Genomic DNA, 15367 nt, shown 5'->3' with positions numbered 1-15367 from the left:
GAGATTTCCGAGCGCGAATCTTGACCACTCTTTGCCGTCTCGGCGTTTGTTTCCTTTGACCAATCTCCCACGACGGCTGTAGCTCCCACCAAGCCACGTCGTGCGCCCAAAGTTGGCATTTGGCCACATCTGACTGACTCAGAGTTCCCTGCTGGGGTCAGAGATGATCATCTTCGGGGTCGGGCTGCAAACTGTTCGTTGCGCTCCGCACTTACTCCCTTTGTTCCGCACAATCGCACAATAACTCCGGGCCCGGTCGGGAAACCAGAAGCACTCGCTACTCTTGATTTAGATGTCCGAGAGACCGAGTGAGGAAATGGCGGCAGCAGCTAGCCAGTCGCCCAGGGCAACCCAATATTCGCAGTGTGAGTGGCGACAGCCTCCTCGTTACGTCGGGACTCCTCGCTCACTATTCACAGCCTCCGCTACAGTATGCTCTTAGCAGCGCCAAGTCGCCATTGACATCAATGACCGTGGAAGGGACTCGCGTTCTTGCGCCCGTTGCAGAAGCCCTTTCGAGGTGATTTTCCCGCGAGCGAGCGAGCTTATTGTTTGGCGGAGGCTGTCGCGCCTCGTGCTTCGCACAACTTCACCGCTAGCCGACGCGACCCTTTCTGCGAAACGCTCGCTCGATCTGAAACGCGCACGCGGGATCTTATGCCGAGAGCGGTCCCTCTCCTCCAGCCTCCCTTCGCATCTCGCGTCGTGGGCCCGCAATTTCGCCACACCGCTTCGAGGTCCCACCGCGCCCCGCTGCGCGAACCCTGGCATGTGTTCCGCGTCCCCACCAATTTCCTCCGGATTTTGCAGAATATTCCGGCCCCCTCCCCCCTCCCTTGCGCGGTTCGCTCTTGGCTGCGACATATAAACTCCAATATCTCGACCATGATGTTTGTGCTTCCGTGTTTCGTTTCCCTCACAGTTTCCCCCCTTTCTTTCTCGTCTCTCCTACTCTATTCTCCGAAGAAATGGCCGTCGCCGCTGCTTCTCCTTCCGACTCGCGCCCCACAAAGCTGCACTTCCCTGACCTCATCGGTGCTTTCCCCTACGCACTGCGCGTCAGCATAGACGGCCAACGCGTCTCTGATGAGTCCAAGCAATGGCTCCTCGCAGGGTGCCGGCTCAGCAAGAAGAGGCGTGCCGCGTTCGACGGGCTTAAGGGCGGCCTCCTTACCGCCATGTGCTACCCGCTCGTCGACTACGATCAGCTGCGAGTGTGCTGCGACTTCATCAACTATCTTTTCAACCTCGACGACATCTGCGAGAAGCTCGACGACCGCAAGACGGCGAGCACGGCGAACGAGCTCATCGGCGCCCTGCGCAACCCGCACGCTTTTCGGCCGACGTCCGCAGTAGGAAGGCTGACGCAGTGGTGAGTATCCTCGTGGCCGGCGCCCATGCATTGACTGTCACGGTCATCGCCTTCTCCATCTTTTTCCGCGTCGTCCTTGCCTTCGATGTGTTGGAGCCTGGGCCCTGGAACTGACCCTTGGCTTCTTTGACAGTTTCTGGCGCCGGCTCACTGCTACAGGCTCTCTCAACGCGCAGAAACGCTTCATCGACACCTTCGAGCTGTACTTCAACGCCGTCACGCAGCAGGTCAAGGACAAGGCGTCGAACACCATCCCCGACCTTGAATCGTACATCAACATGCGCCGCGACACCAGCGGGTGCAAGCCGTGCTGGGCCCTGATCGAGTATGCGAACAACGTGAGTGTGGAACCTTTGCACTACTACTTCCGCGAGAAGATGGTCTCACGCGCCCGGCAGCTCGATCTTCCGGACTGGGTCATGTACCACCCCATTGTTGCGGGCCTCGGCGATGCAGCCAACGATCTGGTCACGGTGAGTACCATGCTTGTTTCTGGGGCAATCCCGCCGGGACGTATACTGACTGACTGGCTCCGTCTGCTTCTAGTGGTCGAATGTGCGTGTTCTTTCGGTTTCTCCCGTGGCCCCCGTCTTCCTCTTCCTCCGCTCTCCGACTGGCATTCGGTACTGACTTCTCTGCTCCCGCCGGTTACAGGACATCTTCTCCTTCAACGTGGAACAGGCTCGTGGTACGTACCCGGATCTCATCTCCCGGCGTTCTCCCGTTCTCTTCCCCACAACACGTACACGGGCTCACGCGCGTCTCCTACACAGGCGACACGCACAACATGATCGTGGTCGTGCAGCACCAAGAGGGCCTCGAGCTGCAAGAGGCCATCGACTACGTCGGCGACCTCTGCTTCGGGTGCATCGACCGCTTCGAGGCGCTCCGGCGCGCACTCCCCTCCTGGGGCCCCGAGATCGACGACCAGCTGCAAATCTACATCGACGGCCTCGCGGACTGGATGATCGGCAACCTCGTGTGGTCGTTCGAGACCACGCGTTACTTCGGCGCCGATGGCGACAGGGTCCGCCGTGAACTCTGCGTCGACCTCCTCCCACGTCGCAAGTGAACGTGATGCGGAGGCTGAGGCCGCCGTCACCCGTTCTCCCACCGAGCCTGTTACAGCAGATGTAGGTATGTTCCCTTGCCGTCCTGCCAGTGACATTGACTGATGCCCTTCTCATAAGATCTTGTATCCTTAATTGCCTGCCACTCTTCTAGTGTCCTTTCGGACGTCGTTGAGGGCAACCGTGTCAAGCGGACCCTCGGCACGTCCCCGTCATCCCAGACTTACACACTCCCTATTCCCGACATCTTTACGTATTGCGTCCGCGGCCGCCGCGAGGCTATGGACCGCCGACGGATCGGGCTATGCACCACATTCACTCTAGAGTTCCTTTCACCCCCTACTACCTCCGCTCCCAAGATTCACTCCCATCACTCCTTCACTAATTCACTACTACTCCTTCGGCCGACGTTAGACGGCCGGCGTAGGCCCACATTCGCTAGTATTTATCCTCGTGTATAGCCCCCCGGATTTTCGTCGCACACTTTGTAGCATGATTGGCCACGGCCGCTATTCGTTCTGCAATACTATACTAGCACGTACTTTACATATTCGCACTCTCAGCACCCTCATCACCCTTAGACTTGCTGCGTATAGCTGGCGCCGTGACCTCTACGTTCCCTCGATCTGTCAATCATACAATCCCGCCCGCGTTGGCCTTATTCAACTTCCTCAATGAAGTGCCAATGCAGCACTGTTGAATCTGCTATGGTAAGTAGGTGTTTAGCTTGCCTTCAAGCTTGTGGTGGGTACATCCGACCGCACAGCATCGAGGCTCAACCGTGAACAAAGCTTAAAAAACGGTAGTTAGGTGCTACCAGGGTTCGAACCTGGGTTTCGGGAAAGTCTGCACAACAACATCAAAATCCCGAGTGATAACCACTACACTATAGCACCGTGGTGGTAATGCAGAGCCTTAGTACTACCAGAGTTTGTACAACACGGCGGTGTCACAAACTGAACCATTCAATCTACTGTGCGTCTCTATTCGTCTCCATGTAAATACTGCGGCCTCTCATGATACTCTCGTTGGTCTCCAGTCGGAAGCATGACACTCAATCCCGCTTGTAACCGTCTACGAAGTCTGTGTTCTGGGTGAGAAATATCAGAGTTGCGTCGGCAAGCGGATTGAGAACTGAAGATATTTACCTTCGTGTACACAGCACCACGGTCGTTCTGTCTTTGAACAGGCGCGGGTTGACCAACGTGCCCGTTCGAGTCCTGTGTGCCCTTCCGAGGATCGCCCTGGAAGCAGATGAGATTTTAATCAATCGTAAAGTCACAATGTTATACTCACCTGTATCGATGTGAGGATGGAGGCGACGATGCCCTGGTCATGCGAGCCATCGCCTCTCTTGGGCGCATGGTTATCCTTGCCCCGAGGATCAACGGCACTACCCTCGCCCCCTCGGCTGCCAGAGCGGTTGCCCCCGAGTTCATGTCCGCCATCGCTGGGAGCCCGAGCCTGCACCATCCCGCTGGACGCTAAACCGCCACCACCGGAGGTATCCTTGGTGTCGGCGGGCGTGGCCACCTTGTACTGGGTAGGCTCCTTCGAGCTACGCACGTTGGTACTCGTCCCTCCCGGCGTACTGACGCGTGCGTTGAACTCTGGAGCCTGTTGGGCGTGACGAAATTGCCCTGCAACGACAGTTCAGGTTGAACACTGTGGAAAGGAGGGAGACACAAGCGTACATGTGGGCATCTCGGCGGGGTCTGGAGAGGTATGGCTGCGGTTCTGCTTCTTGAACTGAACAAGCCAGAACATGCCGAGTCCGGCGGCGACGGTGGCCATGCCGAGGATCATGGTCTGGGAAACCGCTCGTCAACGACGTCCTAAATTACTTGGGAACTTTGGAACGCACCCTGGGTCGGCCACCTTGTCCATTCGTATGGAGGCGGGCATTGGGATTGCCCGATGCGAGGTTCGAAGCGTGTCCGGGTTGCGCGCTCATGCTGGCGGTATTTGCTACGAGAGTCGTGCGGGGGAAAGGAAGATACTCGTCCATAGCGGGTCCTTCTGGTTCATATACCTCTTCGGCGGGGGGCGGAGAGCATCGATCGTGAGGTCACTGCTAACCTATTCAGGCAAAGGGGTTGCCGTGTTTGGCAACGACGCTGACCGTCGAAAGGTCGGGATGACGGGCGTCGTCATTCCCGTCTCTCCATGACGCCGCGGAGGGATCGTGCACGTGTACATGGTCGAACGGCAAAGTGCAGCTGTGTCGACCCGCGAGTACCGATACCTGCGTTTGAGGGCGACAATTAGTCGACCATCGTCAGCACTCGGCACCTCAGAAAGTACACAGTACCTTACGAAATAGCGCACGACGGCGTGCTCCTGGAGACTCCGACAGTTCGTTTAATCGTCAGAATACATCATAATGTCCCTCTGTACTGGAACTGCTCTGCTGTGGACTCTCAGCGCACCATCTTTGCAACATGCGGTTGCAGCCGCGCGAACGTCGGAACCTTCATAAGACGATATGTTATGCTGCCTTAAGCCCAAAGCAAATGTAGCTTGTGTTCAGCGATCAAAGTACGGTGTGCATGAAAGCCAGAGGAGAGAGACAACATTAGCGGTGCCGCAGCGGCAGAAGTCGTGAGCAGCACGAAACGGGAAGGTGGTCACGTGCTTTTATCTGCTGTGCACGTGTAAGAAACGCGACGCGACGCGCGCCTCCTGCGCACCGACTTCAACCTCTACCGCCAGCCTCTTCTCCCGGTCCTTCTCACACAACGCGTCCCTTTTCACACATAGACTAGCGTACGTACACAAAGACTCTCTGTATGAGCACGACAACCACCATTCCTCGAACACGGACCTCCATCTCGCGCAACAATTCATCAATCCTACTCTCACCTTCGAAGCGTCGACGAACAGACGCAGAACAGCCTTCGAGAAGCAAAGATGACACCAGCCAACGTGTTGAGAGGAGCAAAGATGCGGGAACTACTCAGCCAACTCCTGCGGAGATTCTCCGATGGACGTTCACCAAAGCAGCGATTGCGTCTTGCTTCGTCAGGGATGTATTCGAGATGAGGGAGTGTGGGATGAGAGGTGAGTCGCTACCCTCTGACATGTAGCTGTAAACTAACGTTGAGCTAGACATGGAATACTTCTGGCTGGGTCGCATCCCCTGTCGGACGGTGCGTCTCGTAGGTCTTGTAGTCGGTGTACAAGTCTGGGAGAAACGCACTGTATACACGCTCGACGATGGAACTGCGGTACTTGACTGCGCTATCGCACATGCCCAAGTAAGACCTCCGAGTCCTGTCAAGCCCAAATCCCCAGCCAAGCTCGCGCCGTCGTCCAAGATAGGGACGAAGGGAATGAAACCTTCCTTCGCCGACTACCTTCCCTCCGCTCGCAGAGTCCCCTTATCTTCGTCCATGGCGTCTTCATCTATTGCATCCTCGTTATCTACAACATCTAGTCCACGAACTCTCCCAGAACCAACCCCACCACCCAAGCCTGTAGTTCGGGTTGGTCAGTCCGCGCGAGTGGTCGGGCGCGTGGTCATTCGACACGATACCCGTATTCTTCTCATCGACGAGATTGGTGAGTCCTCGCGTCATTGGCTGCGGTGGAGGTAATTAATTTTCGCAGTACCCTGTTCTTCATATAATGACGAATCTAACCACTGCATCGCTGTATCTGATCTACATCGCACGGCATATCATCCCTCCGAGCCGCTACCTCCATTCGTCCCACCGCCCTTGCCCGCACCAAGTGTCTCTCAATTTCCCGTACCAACCTCGCCATCAAAGCGTGCAGCGACGCAGGAACCGCAGACTCCGGCTTCTGTCCGCTCTGCCGCGTCCTCAACGACAACTTCTCCCAGCACCGTCGCATCCTCCTCTGCCGCTTCGAGCACCACTTCGGAACACCAGGTAAGCGGGTCTCTCCGTAATCGCTACACACCTCATGACAGTCTTGTAGGTACGATTGCGACACCCGTCTCGCCTGCACACGCGCGACCTCACTGCAAACACCTTCCGCATATATGTCAAGCACTACATGGACAATGCGCCGCCACCCTCTCTTCCTCGCCGACGCGCTCGCTCACGATCGTCGTCTCCCTCGCCGACTCCTAGGCATTCCCAACGCCAGAGGGACGCCTTGGGGACCCCGACCAGGTCGCATCCTGGGACCCAGAGCGACGCAACCCCTCGCCCGTCCCGTATAGTAGTAGCTCCTAGCACCGATCGTACACCCCGTCCTTCTCTGATCTCTGGCGCCGCCTCTGGTGACGACTCAGAGGATGAACTGGACGACGACGATCAGATGTATGGCTACACGCTGTCTCACCTCCGGCGTGTCCCAGAACTGTCGCTGCTGGCACGCCGGGTGGTGAAGGCCGATGCACACCGTCGCGCCAAGGAAGAACGCAAGAAAGAGAAAGAGAAAGAGAAAGCCGCCAAAGCTCAAGGCTCGCGTTCCCAACAACCATCTGCGTCTTCCGCGTCTTCCGTCTCATCAGCACGAGCGACCAGCGACGCGCCACTCGGGCCTGCAGTCAAACGACTGTTCAAGCAGGCCATCCGGACGCTCTTCTCCGAAGGCGACATCGTCCTGTGGAACGGCCCCGTGCACCCGCTCCCCGCACCCGCGCTCGACCCGTTCCTGCCCCCGTCCTCGACGCTCTGGAAGGCGAACACGAGCACCAGTTCCACAGCGCCGTCCTCTATCTCGTCCTCCTCGGCGTCAGCATCGCGCTACGAAGAGTGGGACGAGGACGAGGCGCTGAGCGACCCCACCCCGGACGAGGAGGCCTACGTCCCGCTCACCCCCGCGTACTTCTCGCGCGTGCTCGAAGGTGCGATCCGCACGATCATGACGCAGTCCGCTAGGATCAGTCCTGGGGAGACGACCCCAACGCAGAAGAAGCAGAAGTCCGCGAGCAGGTCGATATCGCTCATCGAGCGGCTGCGCGCGCAGGAGCGGGCGAGCGCGGGGCCGCCGCCGGGCCCGACGAAGGAGGAGCTACTGGGGTGGCTGAGGAGCACCGACGAGCGCTGGGCGCGGGTGGGCGAGTGGACTGTGGAGGAGGCGCTGCAGTGGGGAAAGAGGGAGGGCAGGCTGTGGTGTGTTGGGAAGGGCCGCTGGGAGGTGTGCGGGTGACAACTCGGACTGCGGTGTTTTCCGTTGATGTTGTGGTTCATCGTCCGACTATTGACTAGTTGGCTCACTGCGTGTGTGCAGACCGTCAGTAACACACAAGACAACGTGTCTTGGGAAGATATAATGCTTGGTGCCACCCCGATCACTCCTCCAGGGTACACTCTACTGGTAGGCTACTCCCTGACTTCATGGGTCCCCGTCACGCTGGAATCGATGACGCCAATCACAGATATGAATATTGAGTCTATGCATCTATGGATTAGTCGACCATTGTCAATATGGTACAGGCGGCGTGTAAGTAGATTGAACCAAATCCAGCCAGAGTCCAGGGTATGCAACGTGAATTCAATGTCTCTGAATCATACTGAGATCCAGCCACGCTTGATGAAGTCCTCCAGTGTGTCCCTCGTCATCTCCTCCATCGTGTGGTACTTGATACCAAGGAGCTTGCGCTCCTTGCTCGCGTTGAACGAAATCATGTGCACGGCCTTCGCGGGGTCGTACGACGTGTTGCCTGCAGGGAGCTTGGGGTAGAGGCGATGCGCGATGTTGACAGTCCTGGTTCTTGTAGGCACCCGCGCTGACGATGACACGCTCTCCGCCGGCCTCGGGCGTTGTGGTGGCAAGAACGTGGGCAGTCGCAAGGTCCCGGACGTCCACCCAACCAAATCTGTACACCGCGCCGCCATGGTTAGCGAAGACCTCAAGCGTTCATCCACCGAAAGCACGTACCCAATCGTTACAAGCTCCTCGTCGGTGAGCTTTCCCGCGACGACCGCATTCCACCACAGCGTGAGCGACTCGTTCAAGTGCTCCGGCTTGTCCACCTCGTGCAAAACGGGGCCATACACGTACGGCGGGTTCATGACCGCAACGTCCTACGCGACCTCGCTCTTGTGCTTGTTCCAGAAGTCCCAAGCCGCGCGCTCGCAAGCGTCTTGCTCGCGCAGTACTTGTCCCCGTTCGCCGCTGCCCTGCCCTTCTCGCTCACCTCCCGGATCGCGCGCTCGTTCCAGTCCTTCTCGGAGAACACCCGCGGGGTGGCGCCGTGCTCGAAGATGGACGCGCACGAGGCGGTGATCACGACGCGCTGCACCGACTGCGCGCCGTGCTGGAGCGCGGAGTGCAGCATGCTGAGCGTGCCCTGGACGGCGGGGACGATGATCTCGCTCGGGTCGTCTGCGCGGTCGTGGAAGGGCGACGCGGTGTGCGCGATCGCGTCGACGCCTTTGACGGCTTCGTCGAAGGCACCCTCCTGGGAAATGAGAACAGACGTTAGTACTGTCAAGCCACCACTGCCAGTACTAGTGAGAAGGGAGAAGCCTGGGCGGAGACGTACCTTTGTGATGTCATCGACGATGATGGTTTCGAACTTGTCGCCGTACGACTGGAAGAGTTGGCGGAGGTGCTTCGCCTTGCTCTCTGAGCGCACCGTGCCGCGCACCGCGAAGCCCTTCTCGAGGTAGGACTTGACGACCCAGACGGCGACATAGCCGTTTGCGCCGGTGACGAGGACCTTTCCTGAAGTGACTGCGGGCATTGTGTAGTTGTGCAGTTGTGTAGTGAGTTGTTGGATGAGAAGAGGAGATGTTGAGAGGTGTGATGGGATACTGGATGGCTGCTGGGTCAACGTCGGTACCCTTATATACCGATTGCCCTAGCCATAGCTTGAAGCGGGTCCGACTGTGGACTCCCGTATCTTCCGGATTGTGTTCCTGGAGAAGGACTTCAACTTGGGTCTGTACTACACCATGGCAAAGAGCGGAAACTAGGACATGACTTACAGTTGCAGCACGCACGAGTGATAAACCGTCCGGACGTCCGGACGCGGCCTCCGGGAATTGTCATTCATTGTTGCTCTGGTCGCCGCAACGCTGGCCTCTACTACCGAGCGGAGACTCCAGCTAAGGAAGACTTTCCGACAAGACAGTTATGAGTCATGCGGAGGAGACCGTAGAGTAAACGATGGACGGCTGCTGAGATATCCTCGCACCCATGTACAGTCGCCTTCCGGTGTGCAAGTCCTTGCTAGCTTAGCTATCGACGTGTCATGATATGCAAGTCCCGTTCGTTCTCGCATTCATATCATACAAAAGATATGCTGAGCAACGCTGAGGTATCATGGAGGCTAGTAGCTTGGGGATGTACGGGAATTCGAAGACTACTCACAGAAGCCGCAGACGGCCGTTCTGCTCGTCGACCGGGGCGCCAGGTGTCCGATCGGGTTTCTCCCCGCGGGATATTGACGAAGCCAGCTGTGCTCAAGTTCCTTGACTATCATACAGCGTCCATGCGTATGAACAGGACAGATGGCCAACAGCACAACGTTTATGCGAGCAGTGCAAGTGAAGGTGTATACATTGTGCAACTGATACTACAACTCAGGCTTACTACCAAGTATTGAAGCTTATGTAATTGTAAACGTCCTCACGTGGTTCTTGGAATTACATCGCTCCAAGTGGCGCCGTGGCTTCGTCGTCACCAGTGTCTGCTGCGTTGGCCTCACGATCTGCGAAACCTCTGAGTCTCTCTCTCCGCGCGGCGCAGTCTCGAGAACAATATGTAGAACATGGGACAGGATCAACCCGTGCCATCAGGTCTGGACAAGATCATCCGCATTGATCATACATGGTATTAGATCGTACTACAGCGTCCGACGCGAAGTCCGTGTCTAGGACTTGCTCGCAACCTTCCCTGACCCATGCCGCTCCTGATCGAACTCGGGACCGGCACGGTGCTGCAAGTCATAAAAGGCGTTGGTCAGATCGGCTGCGGGTAGGCAGAAATGGTGAGTAAGTTCGTACCTTTGATGCGACTTCCCCTCCACCTGCTTCCTTCTCACGTTGTGGTGACGGCTCCGTCTGTTGCTGGTGCTCGTCTGTCGCCTTTCCCTGCCGCACGCGCCGTACACTGTCAGTGCGGAAGCACAGGGGATACAGGGCACGCACCTGGACCGAAGTAGCGAACGACGATGCCGCGCCCTTACTCCCCTGCTGGTCGTTATTGTCGGGTGTCGGGACACTCTTCGGGCCCGTTGGAACGTCCGTGCTCGACGAATGCTGGGCGAGGTGCTGCGGCGGGTTCGAAGGCTGATTCTGCTCCTGTTGCAGACGATATTCCCCTGCCCGGTGCTCATCAGCAATATGAATGGGTACGAGTGCTGGGGTAAGTAACGTACACGTTGGAACAGCGCCCGGATGTGGTGAAGACTCCTTCAAATCCTGGTACGACTTCTGTGCATACCAGAACAGTCCGAGCCCTGCGGTCACGGCTGCGACACCTCCTAAGAGGACCTACGCGTCCTGTGAGAGATGGCCCCCAAGCATATTTACACACGTATGTACCTTGTTATTGCCTCTAGGGACCTTTTGAAATGACTTTCCTGCGTCAGACATATCTGTTAGGCTGTTCTTGAAATCGAATAGTTATTTGGTGTGTAGACGAGTCATGAATGGGATTGGTGGTGTCGGTGCTGCCGTGATGCCAGGATCACAAGGATGTTAAATACTCGCGCCAACACTGGTGTCGTGGCGTGAGGGGGAGCGCAGACGACGTCATTGGTGACTCCTGCGTGAACAATCCTCACGACGCGGTGGGGAGGGCACGCGTCGTGACCACGTGATCGTGACCTCCTGCAGGCGCCCATCGGTCCGAACCGGCCAGTGACTGGGACCATCGATATCCTGCACCCCGAGCTCGCTTTCATACCCACTGCAGAACGCGCCAGGCCCCAGTTACGGCAATAGACTCTTTGGAAATCCCCGACCTTGCACACGGAGGGTTTATCGTACTCATTGCATTGAGCCCAACTTACGGTGCGACATATGGAATCGATCGGTAACTCATTGTTGAACTTACGTGATTGAGCACCTTCTCATATACTTGGAGATGTAGTAGCTCACAGAACGGCGACGATGACAGGGCAAGAGGACGTCGCTGGCGCAGTTGCAGCCCCATTCCGCCTCCTAGATGATCTCGCATATCTGGTGATAGATCAACTCCGAGACGACAAGCCTACGCTGGTGGCATGCTCTCTCGTCTGCAGCGCATGGCTTTATAGAAGTCAGAGCAATCTCTTCCGCTCTGTCACCATCAAAAACTATCCGTGCCGCTTCGAAATCATCGACAGGTCGTATGAATTCTTCCGTTTCCTGCAAGGCGGAACCGAGGACAAATCAACCCCAAAGACGCATATCATGAACAGCATTCGCCATCTAGAACTTAAGGGATGGATGCCCTATGACAAAATACCCCCATACCCTACAAAATCCGCAGACGCACTTCCCCTTACTCTGCTCCGCGCCTATCTGACCATACTACCGAACCTCGAAAGCCTGGCTCTGAGGGGCAGGTACATCGCCGATGACTACCCAGTTCACCCGACTGAGTCTCTTCTGGGCTCTTCGCACTCATCATCCTTCTTCCGACCCTTGAATGCCTTAACGATACAAAGATACGACTCTCCATCTCGCCGCGATCTACCCCATCTCTTCAATTTCATCGGTCTTTTCCCTCGCATCGAGTCGTTGTCTCTTAGTGGTCTGTGGGATCCTCCCTTTCCACTCGCGAATCTGCTCCCCCACGCCCAACGTGGACCTGTCATCAACAAATTAGAGGTCGACACACTCGCATCCCCCTTAGCAGCAGTATTATATGATCTGCTGCGGCGATCAGGATGCTTGAGCGGCCACCTGACGGAAGTCTCATTCAGTGGCAGGTGGACCGACCAGTCCAGTGATGACACTACGGTGTTTTCACCATTTCTACACGATGTCGGCGCTGGCCTCCTGGTCCTCAAACTTAAACTGCCCGATGAGACCCTGGACTGGATGCTACGTAAGCATTTCCTTCCATCCCGCGTCTTCAGACCCAGACCTGACCACTGGCCACACGTAGATAACGGCCCGGCTCTCAGCCTGCGTTCCTGCACGATGCTGCAGTCGCTGACTCTGGCGATGGAATTCAATGAGGACTCCCTCGTCGTCCGCGAATGGTTGGGGAGTTGCTACGACACCTCCTTCCGCGCCTATGGTGTCCTGCTGGGGCATGACATTGCCTTCTTACAGGCACTGCGCGAGGTCGTGTTCCCACTCACGGGCGGGTCGTTTGCTGTTCAAAACTTCCCGCTAGTGACCGCGATACCGGAGACCTGGGCGGGCTTGGATGATACGTTGGTGAAGCTGCCGGCCCTGGAGTGCGTCCGCTTCGTGTTCGTCTCCTACTCCTTCGACAAAATTCCACTTACTGGCGAGGAGGTGTTGCGGAGGAGCGCGGAGGGGTGCCTTCCCTTGGTGGGTACAAACAGGAGAATCGAAGTCTCGTTCAAGGTTCGTTGAGCTGGCTGCAAGGTGACTGCTGTCCTGTGCATAGGCTGCGTTGTGTAGTCCCCATGCATCCACTGACACGCACTCTTCATCTACTGACCAGGATGTTTCAACGTTCCTGCGCGGTTGGCTGGATGAAAAAGCTTCGGTATTCACTGTACACTCATGTACTTGCGCAGAACGCTATCTCGTAATCCTACAATGTGTATTGACCACCCCGTATGCACTCCACCGCTCGCTTCACCACTTCAGTCGTCAACCCGAGTGCAATTTCTTCTCAAAAATCACCCAATGCGGGGACGGACTGATGGTGTCGAGCCTTCCACCGGGCTTACTTTCAGAGATGGCAGCCGCGAAATGCCCGGCTATCATCGTGCAGTGGATGTCGATGTCCCCGATCAGGGTGACATCGACTTCGCAGTACCCTGCTGGGACGTATCCCACGGGTATCATGAAGTAGGAGACGTCGTCGAGGGTGTACAAGCTGTTTCCAGACGATCCTGTCCGTAACCGATTACTCATGAGCGCGCCAGTCCAACCAAACCACGAGTAGCAGACCTGAGACGTACCGTGCTTCATCATACTCCCCGATCCGGAATCCTCTACCTGAGGACCGGGAACGGTGGTCTGCTGTACACCTTCATGCCCCTTCCTCGTCTTTCGTAGACCCGGGATCCTGCTCGTAATCTTACTCCAGCCGGTCTTCTCGGGTGGCGGCGACGTCCCGGCAGCGCTCTTGGGACTAACCGTCACGTCGTGTTCCTTGGGTACGACGCTCTGCAGCGGCCTCGTGGGGATAACGCTAGGCATAGAGTGCGGTTGCCATCTTCCTTTGTTGTCCCACACGCAGAAGGCGGTGAGCCAGCCGCTGAGATCGTCCTGCCCGCAGTACTCCGAAGTTCGGTGAGCGACATGGTCCCAGAACGTCACATCCGGGTATCCGTCGAATGCGAGAATGAAGCGGCGGAGGATGGGGCGGAGCATCTCGGCCCAGACAGAGAGCTGGTCGCCGAGCTCGTAGAGACGATCGAGGCGCGCGTATATGTTTTCCCAGTCAGATCGCTCTCCTTCGAGGGTGACGGATGGTATACCGCAGGTGTCTCCCATGGAATAGGAGAAGTATCTACATGTCGGTCAGTTTCTGACTAACAGTTGGACTTGAGCGAGGGAGACATACTGTTTCAACGTAGCCATCATAATCACGGAACACACAGCCCTATCATGGAGGGTTGTCGTCGTGAAGTCAGGGAGGATCCATTCGACGAGCGTGCTGTCGACAACCTACAGTGATAATAGTGCACGATGGTGAGCCCGATGACCACACAGACACATGGGAAGTATCACGCACGTTCTCATGAATCTTCTGACTCATCTTGCGTGCGAGAACAGCGAAGTCCATTGTGTTGTCCTTCACATTTAGTCCTTTCCTACCATCGTGTGCGACGAAGTACCGCCGCAGCTCCTCGGCGTGTGCATTGACGCTATATCAAGCATAGTTCTGTCAGCAACTGGGTGCCTGCACCGCTCCACTCCGACCACAACTTACTAAAAGTTGAACTGGTTCAGGATGGCCACCCATACGTCGTCGGGCCTGTCCTTGGTAGTTAGTGTCGCATCCAACTTCCCATCTGATCAGTGGAGACGAACCTGATTCGGAGATGCATATGGCTAGCCCATGCCTCCAGGACCGCATGCACGAACCCGTTGGTCAAGGGCGCAATCCTGTCAGGGAGGTCTTCATTCCTCAATGAGCTCCGTATAATCCGTTTGCAGTTCTGATATTGCGCCTCGCAGGCCCCGGCGAGCACAGCCTCTGGAGTGGGGTATTTTGGCCTCCACCATTCTTTTGCTCGATGAGACGCAACCGTGAACGTCACCGGCATGCTATCTGCTGTTCACTGAGACGGAGGACAGTCAGTAATGATAATATGGTATCCTCGAGGATAGGACAGAGCGTCGGTGGACGATGCGAGAGTCAAGGAAGGGATGTATGCGTGCCTGGTAATTGTCTGTCAGCGTCACACTTCGCACGCACGGACAGCATTCCGCGGCATCAGAACATCTTGAGAGGAGGCAATGCTCACCTGATGACTGCAACCTGAAAAGTGCTTCTTCCACTTGAAGGTCCACGCTTTATTCGGGGTACCCATTCATGTAGCCTGCGGGTCTTCATATCAGTATGACAACTCATAACCCGAGTACAGGGTGTCACTTCGAGAATGTCTTATCTCTCCCGAATTCCACCGTAGAATCTATCTGCTGACTGCAATGGATGGCAGAACGTGAGCATCCCGAATAGCACTGCCTCCTAGATAGACCGCAGCCAGACACTCCCGCGACGCAAGACCACCTTCGCCGGATGGGACCGCGCGAGGTAACGTGAGCACAGATCGCTTAGTGCGGATGAGGGTGCCCTCGCCGAGCTCCGAGACTGCGGACGGCTTCCGATAGGTTGTATCTTTGAAAGCAAAAGCAAC

At 56.7% G+C, this 15367-nt stretch overlaps 7 protein-coding genes and 1 non-coding gene across 8 annotated transcripts; 3 read left to right on the top strand and 5 right to left on the bottom strand.

The window, feature by feature from the left end:
• Positions 1-892: 892 nt before the first annotated feature.
• Positions 893-2716, top strand: L226DRAFT_49925 (terpenoid synthase). Its single transcript, XM_067677707.1, has 7 exons — positions 893-1372; positions 1506-1710; positions 1771-1845; positions 1919-1927; positions 2027-2060; positions 2146-2509; positions 2563-2716. Exons 1-6 carry the CDS (start codon positions 969-971, stop codon positions 2442-2444), a joined length of 1026 nt encoding a protein of 341 aa, XP_067536180.1. The 5' UTR covers positions 893-968; the 3' UTR covers positions 2445-2509; positions 2563-2716.
• Positions 2717-3250: 534 nt separating this feature from the next.
• On the bottom strand, positions 3251-3338 carry L226DRAFT_t111. Its single transcript has one exon. It is a non-coding gene; the product is annotated as a tRNA-Gln (tRNA).
• Positions 3339-3496: 158 nt separating this feature from the next.
• L226DRAFT_522745 (uncharacterized protein) lies at positions 3497-4396 on the bottom strand (the record flags this gene model as incomplete). Its single annotated transcript, XM_067678780.1, has 5 exons — positions 3497-3532; positions 3591-3686; positions 3739-4082; positions 4137-4251; positions 4307-4396. The coding sequence occupies 5 exons, from the start codon at positions 4394-4396 to the stop codon at positions 3497-3499; spliced, it is 681 nt and encodes a 226-aa protein (XP_067536179.1).
• Positions 4397-5140: 744 nt separating this feature from the next.
• On the top strand, positions 5141-7706 carry L226DRAFT_552679 (uncharacterized protein). The gene is made up of 4 exons (XM_067682880.1): positions 5141-5502; positions 5551-6003; positions 6052-6335; positions 6385-7706. Exons 1-4 carry the CDS (start codon positions 5232-5234, stop codon positions 7564-7566), a joined length of 2190 nt encoding a protein of 729 aa, XP_067536178.1. The 5' UTR covers positions 5141-5231; the 3' UTR covers positions 7567-7706.
• A 219-nt stretch (positions 7707-7925) lies between these two features.
• Positions 7926-9106, bottom strand: L226DRAFT_534524 (NAD-P-binding protein; the record flags this gene model as incomplete). Its single annotated transcript, XM_067680693.1, has 4 exons — positions 7926-8172; positions 8227-8444; positions 8558-8821; positions 8906-9106. The coding sequence occupies 4 exons, from the start codon at positions 9104-9106 to the stop codon at positions 7926-7928; spliced, it is 930 nt and encodes a 309-aa protein (XP_067536177.1).
• A 1131-nt stretch (positions 9107-10237) lies between these two features.
• L226DRAFT_522742 (uncharacterized protein) lies at positions 10238-10961 on the bottom strand (the record flags this gene model as incomplete). The annotated part of the gene is made up of 5 exons (XM_067678779.1): positions 10238-10303; positions 10371-10457; positions 10515-10687; positions 10745-10859; positions 10911-10961. 5 exons carry the CDS (start codon positions 10959-10961, stop codon positions 10238-10240), a joined length of 492 nt encoding a protein of 163 aa, XP_067536176.1.
• A 318-nt stretch (positions 10962-11279) lies between these two features.
• On the top strand, positions 11280-13100 carry L226DRAFT_560116 (uncharacterized protein). The gene is made up of 3 exons (XM_067683334.1): positions 11280-11403; positions 11461-12402; positions 12463-13100. Exons 1-3 carry the CDS (start codon positions 11391-11393, stop codon positions 12900-12902), a joined length of 1395 nt encoding a protein of 464 aa, XP_067536175.1. The 5' UTR covers positions 11280-11390; the 3' UTR covers positions 12903-13100.
• A 45-nt stretch (positions 13101-13145) lies between these two features.
• On the bottom strand, positions 13146-14773 carry L226DRAFT_570606 (uncharacterized protein; the record flags this gene model as incomplete). The annotated part of the gene is made up of 6 exons (XM_067684454.1): positions 13146-13390; positions 13460-14013; positions 14068-14171; positions 14239-14371; positions 14437-14481; positions 14538-14773. 6 exons carry the CDS (start codon positions 14771-14773, stop codon positions 13146-13148), a joined length of 1317 nt encoding a protein of 438 aa, XP_067536174.1.
• Between the last annotated feature and the right edge of the window lie 594 nt (positions 14774-15367).

Source organism: Lentinus tigrinus (assembly GCF_003813185.1).
Source record: "Lentinus tigrinus ALCF2SS1-7 unplaced genomic scaffold L226scaffold_10, whole genome shotgun sequence".
Classification (NCBI taxonomy): Eukaryota; Fungi; Basidiomycota; class Agaricomycetes; order Polyporales; family Polyporaceae; genus Lentinus; species Lentinus tigrinus.
This window is presented reverse-complemented; position numbering and strand designations above follow the sequence as displayed.